We start from the raw sequence: 6306 nt of genomic DNA, 5'->3' as shown, positions 1-6306 counted from the left end.
CCAGACTACCAGGGTGTTAGTTGTCAATATAATTAGTAGTGATGAGCCCATATGACAGCCTTTAGTCAAGTTGATATGACAGTTTACTGTTCTACTACCAACAGGCCTGATGGTAAAAGTTGGCTAGGCAAATGAGTTGCCTTCTGCTGCAATTTCTAGTTTATACGAATAGATGTGCATTATGGTAGAAGTCATATTAGACAGTCAACCATGGGCAGTTGATTAACATAGCAATTTCTTTTTTGTTGTGTTAAAACTTCAAAAAATGAAAAAAAGTTTATATATAATAACAATGCTAATAAACATAGTACCTTTTTATAGTTTTAAATCACACTTAATAGCAGATTCTGAAAAAAATGCTATGAATTAAAATATATTGCTCATAGTTCAGAATTGAAAAATGTCCTTTGAAGATGATTTGCAATAACAAAATGAAAGAAAGCCTCAACTTAAACTCCCAAATAAATATAAATATCTACTAGTAGCCTGACAATCTAGAGTGTAGTCAGAGATCGTCAAGTGGTATGATAAATCACAGACCGGGCAAATTGATTGGTGCAGGTATTACAGTGTCTGCCTACTAAGGTAAACATCATGAGTTCAAGTACTGTGCAAGGCAATTTTTTATCCTGGTCTCAGCACCTGGCTTCAGACATATACTGATTTTGTTACAGTAAATATTTCTTGCCTAACTCTTCTGAAAATAAATTAATTTCTTCAACAAGACATAATTGAATAGGTAAAACTCAATATCTGACAAGGGTACATATAAGCTGTCATAACCTTTGAACCACGCCGCCTATAAAAAAGATTTTGATACAAGATTAAAAATTTAAAATTACACATCACAAGTACTCTGACACGGTGACAGGCTAGTGTGCTGTGAGAGATCAAGCACTCGATAAAATTTAGACGACAGCTTTTTGTACAATTATTCTGTAAAGTTCATGAATGAGCGATTAGTGCAGTTTTTAAGGTGTTGTCAACCAGGCAGCATGTTGTGAGTTCAAATCCTCTACAGAGCAATATTTTATTCCAACTTCCAAAACGTAATTATAAATACATAAATATGTAGCCTGCTATTGTTCAGCATTGCATGAACTAGTTCAACCAAATTACAGTATTTAACAAGACATGTAGTGTAAGCAAGTTATACTATCAGTCAGAATTGAGAAAAGGTTTCTAAATCATAAACATATATGAAGCAATGATCACAGACTAGTAACTGGCAGTCTCACCACTATGAGAAACCATCATGTGTATTAAGCATGTGTACAGCTATTCTAAACTAGCAACAAGGTGGTCACATGGCACCGGTGGTAGATAGCTTGGTTAGGAAATCTCAATGAACATGAACGAATGAATGAATGAATGAATGAATGAATGAATGAATGAAGGAATGAATGAACAGCTGAAACACCCAAATAAGTATAAATAAAATAACGAAACATTCTTGTCATAAAGGGGCATTGTAATTCGGCCCTAGCTTGTACATAAGCTGTAAAGAAATTCGGCTAATGTTCTAGATATTTTGATGAAACCTTCGGTGATTGGACAAAAACATACCCTGCAGGATGAATTTATTCGCAGAGTTAAGTTCGCGAAAATTGCCTTTTTCATGCATATTCGTGGACTAATTTATTTGCGGCTGAACAAAGCGACGAGATCCTTTGTTTCTTAAAGCAGCGAGAGGCTTTTCATTAAAATAGAGATTTCAAAAAATTAAGCAAGTTTGTATATAATAGCAATGAATTTGTGATAATCATGCAGTAAGCTATTACACATGACAATCTCTCACATCACACCAGACTACCAGGGTGTTAGTTATTAATATAATTAGAGTGATGAGTCCATATGACAGCCTTTAGTCACATTGATATGAAAGTTTACTGTTTTAGTACCAACAGGCCTGATGGTAAAAGTTGGCTAGTAAAAGGAGTTGCCTTTTGCTGCAGTTTTCTAATGTATACCCATAGATGTGCACAATGGTAAAAGTTATAATAAACAGTCAACCCTTGAGCAGTTTGTAAAAGTAGCAATTTCCTTTTTATTGTGTTGAATATTTCAACAAATGAAAAAATAGTATATATATAATAACCATGCAATAAACATTGTACCTTTTTAAAGTTTTAAATCACACTTGACCGCAAATTTTGAAAAAAATACTATGAATTAAAATATATTGCTAATAGTTCAGAATTAAAAAATGTCCTTTGAAAATGATTTGCAATAACAAAATGAATGAAAGCCTCAACTTAAACTTCCAAATAAATATAAATATCAACTAGTACCCTGAAAATCTATAGAGTGTAGTGAAAGATCTTCAAGTGTTATGATAAATCACTGACTAGGCAAACTGATTGGTGCAGGTATTACTGTGTCTGCCTACTAAGCTAAACATCATGAGTTCAAGTCCTGTGCGGGGCAATTTTTATTTTAATTTCTGATACCGGCTTCAAAATACACTGAATTTTTTATTGTAAAGATTTCATGCTCAACTCTTTTGCTACCAAGTTAATTTTCTTAATGAGAGATAATTGCAGAGGTAAAACCTAATATTTGACCAAAGGTATATAAACTGTTATTAATTTTGTACATCACCGTCTATAAAAAAAAATTTTTGACATTAAATTACTCAGCATAACTTTTCATACTAGATGATGCCTTTGAAAAACCACAAATATGTTGCAGAATGAGCTCAGACACATTTTCAGCCATTTCCCCTACTACTGTGAGCATGTCAGAGTTGGACGAGTTAGCAATATTATTACATCATTATTATTACAGCTAACAATAAAATAATCATTGGCAGAAGTATTATCGGTCAATAGAAATCACTCAAAGACCATGATTGATCTACATTGAGTAAAAATTCTGTAACAGTAGTTTACCTGACAGAGCTAGTTACAGCTACGAAGAAATACCAATAAAAAACAAAGTTTTCGCAAAGTGAAACTACTTTTTGGGATGGGATATAAACATATACTCCACTCACTCAAGGCATATTTTATTTGGCTCAAGTACAGGTATGATAGGCTAAGCAATCAACTTATCACTAATCAAACACTTTGCACAAAGCCTATTAAAGCCTTACCAATTGACCCTTGGCCATATGCCAATGCTGTGGTAAGCCACACTCCTCGGCTCATGGTATTCACAGTGACTCAGCTTGTGGTTAAAATAGTTACTCACTTAATACACTGAAAGTTAATTATAATCTGTAGACAATGTAGATAACCACCTTAACCATCTCATGAAGCTACCCTAGGACATTTATGTATTCGCCTAATCTAACTTTCATGTTTCCGCGGAGTCATCATCTCACGAAAATTTCCTGTGCAAAACTAAACTATCATAACGAATGAGCGAAAACGCAAAATTAAATAGCTTTGTTCATTGAAAGTCCAAGAAAAAAATGGCAGCAAGCGATCAAGTTGCAATATCGATTTCGCCTACACCATTCTACCTGCAGTTTACAATTACAAACTAGTCCCAAATTGAAAAAATTTTCTTATCGGTGTACTGAACCTGAGGAATCTATTTATGTTTGTTCCACTGCATTTATTTTCGCATCACCTTCTAACTGTGAGATTTATCTTTCAACTGTAGAGTTACAAAATCACAAGTGGTGTGAAGCATTGTACTAAAATTGGATGGTACGTGGACAGCAGTTACCAAGTCTAGGATTTTGTTGTCTGCAAGTCGGTTACTTACAAAGAGCTAGTGACTCTAGTAAAAGAGAAGTTCAAAATTAACACCAATGAATGCTGTCTCATCTATAGAGATGAACGGACTGCTGCGCAACGTTTTTCCCTGTCCTTCTTATTGAGAGTGGGTACATGAGAAAGAACTGCATATCCCTGGGATTGATGATGCTGTCAATTAATGTGAGGGCCATATATTATTTTGATGGCGTGAAAACACACCTAAGAAAACTCAAGGGTGAACAATCACACACTCACCTGGAGGACAAGAAATATGTCGTAGTATAAAATTCGTACCATACAGTGACTGTGCCTATATGTGGTATTTTCAAATTAAATACAATGCTAAACTGACTACCAATGAAACCCTTTAAGGTAAACTTATCCTTGTACCTAAATCAATAGAGGATGGAAATGGACAATTACCTCAAAAACGAAGTCTCTAAACATGAGGACCATTATGTACTAGATTCCCATTACTATATTATCTCTAGATCACACCTCAAGCACTAAGGATAGCCACTAATATAGAAGGAGAAGTGGCAAAACTTTAAGGATGCCAAAGCAAAGCTTACCAAGATATGGTACAAACAATTGATGATGAAATAGCGTGATGGGACTCTTAAGTATGAATTTGAATCTACTCATGACTTTTTTCTGGGTTTTCGTTTTTTTTCGCTTTTGATTCCGCTGAAAGTATTGCCATGTAGAATATGATATTGCATTTTACTAATATGGCAACCACAATGTTCACAACATTGCTGTTATAGCCTATTACACTATATTTACACACGCACTCATAAATACAGGTTGTTTCCATAGCTCTCTTGTCTATGCATCATTCCCCGCTGTATTGTTTCATAATGATATTACAGTTTTAGACATTACAATCTTGCCATCACCTACTTTCACATTGTGCAACAATAAAAAGAAGTAGTTACAATAACTGCAAACGTGATTCTGCATTATTGATAAATATAATCACACTCATTGTCTTTTCATGGTCAAATGTTCTATCCTCCCATATTGCTGCTACTTCCTTGGCAGCACCATGATTGTTCTACTACACTTAAACATCTAGCTAATATTTAGGTCAGCATTGCTCAATGATAGAGTTTCATGGTGGCATACAAATGCTTTGAGTTCAGACCACACACCAGATCGGATCTTGTAAAATCTATTTCACTTTCCATGGGAGGTTTCAATTCTGACACCCTTTGTTTTATTGTTTTATACGTGATTATAAGGGAATTATAGTTGAGTCCTTTTATTATACAGCCACCATTATCAGGATACAATCGAGCAAGGGAAGAAGAAATAAAATTGTGGGTAAAATATAAGTTGAATAATTATGAAGACGAGCAGACAACTCTAAAACATAATCCAAAATTATCTAAACTACTATGATATAATAATATTTGAACACTCCCACATAATTTTGATAATTTCACAACAAAATAATGTATGCAAATACGAAGCGTACACCCTGTAATAATAATGTTCCTAGTTACCGGCCAGCCAGGCGTCTATCCCACATTTAACATAACACGAAGTTTCTCGAAACGAATTTTAGGTAGGGGTTTGGTGAAGATATCGGCCATCATATCATCAGTTGGGCAATATTCTGTGACTATATTGTGGTTTTGGACTTCTTGTCAAATATAATGATATTTTATATCTATATGCTTGCTGCGCTTACTAACGTTAGTGTTGTTTGCTATGCTGATGGCCGATTGGTTGTCTATGCGGAGTACTATTGGTGGTAATGTCTCTCGAGTAATGTCAATGAAAAATTGCCGTAGCCAGGCTGCCTCTCTTGCAGCTTCAAAAGCTGCGATATACACGATTGTCGATTGGCATTTACTGAACCAGCTGATTGGCCCACTGCTAGACATAAAAACATTTCCGGATATCTAGTGTCTAGATTCGTCGTTCTCAGCCCAGTTAGCATCTAAATAACCAACGGGTTGTGTGTCAGTTTTGTTGAATGTAATCCCATAGTCCATGGTGCCTTTTAAGTATCTGAGAACGCGTTTTGCGGCAGTGAGGTGCGTTTTGGTTGGCATGGAATTGAATTTCGACAACACTCCCACAGAATGTGCGATGTCTAGTCGTGTAGCTGTAGATGTGTAGAGAAGGCAGCCTACGATCGATTGATATAGAGTGTGATCCACAGATTTACTGCCGTCATCCTTCACTAGTTGTATATCTGTAGCGAACGGGGTTGCTACACTTTTGCAGTCGGACATATCATACTTCTCAAGAATCTGCTGAATATAATGTTTCTGGTGCAGCTTCACTGAGGTGTCTTTGAATTCCGCCTTTATACCTAGACAAAAATGCAGTTGCCCTAGGTCTTTCATCTGAAACTTTGAACTTAACGATTCTTTGATTATTTTCATCGATTGATCAGTGTCACTTAGGATTACGATATCATCTACATAGACCGCTAATATCGTTTGATCGCCATGGTCGTTACGTACATAGACACATTATTCAACGCTCAAAGGAGAGAAGCCAAGCTGCCGCAGATACTCATTGAGGACTAGATTCCAACATCGTGATGATTGCTTTAGGCCATACAGAGAGCGATTCAATTTGC

At 35.6% G+C, this 6306-nt stretch overlaps 1 protein-coding gene across 1 annotated transcript; it reads right to left on the bottom strand.

Moving 5' to 3' along the window:
• Positions 1 to 5617: 5617 nt before the first annotated feature.
• On the bottom strand, positions 5618 to 6106 carry LOC137397607 (uncharacterized). Its single transcript, XM_068083901.1, has one exon. It carries the CDS (start codon positions 6104 to 6106, stop codon positions 5618 to 5620), a length of 489 nt encoding a protein of 162 aa, XP_067940002.1.
• Positions 6107 to 6306: the final 200 nt, after the last annotated feature.

Source organism: Watersipora subatra, chromosome 5 (assembly GCF_963576615.1).
Source record: "Watersipora subatra chromosome 5, tzWatSuba1.1, whole genome shotgun sequence".
Classification (NCBI taxonomy): Eukaryota; Metazoa; Bryozoa; class Gymnolaemata; order Cheilostomatida; family Watersiporidae; genus Watersipora; species Watersipora subatra.
This window is presented reverse-complemented; position numbering and strand designations above follow the sequence as displayed.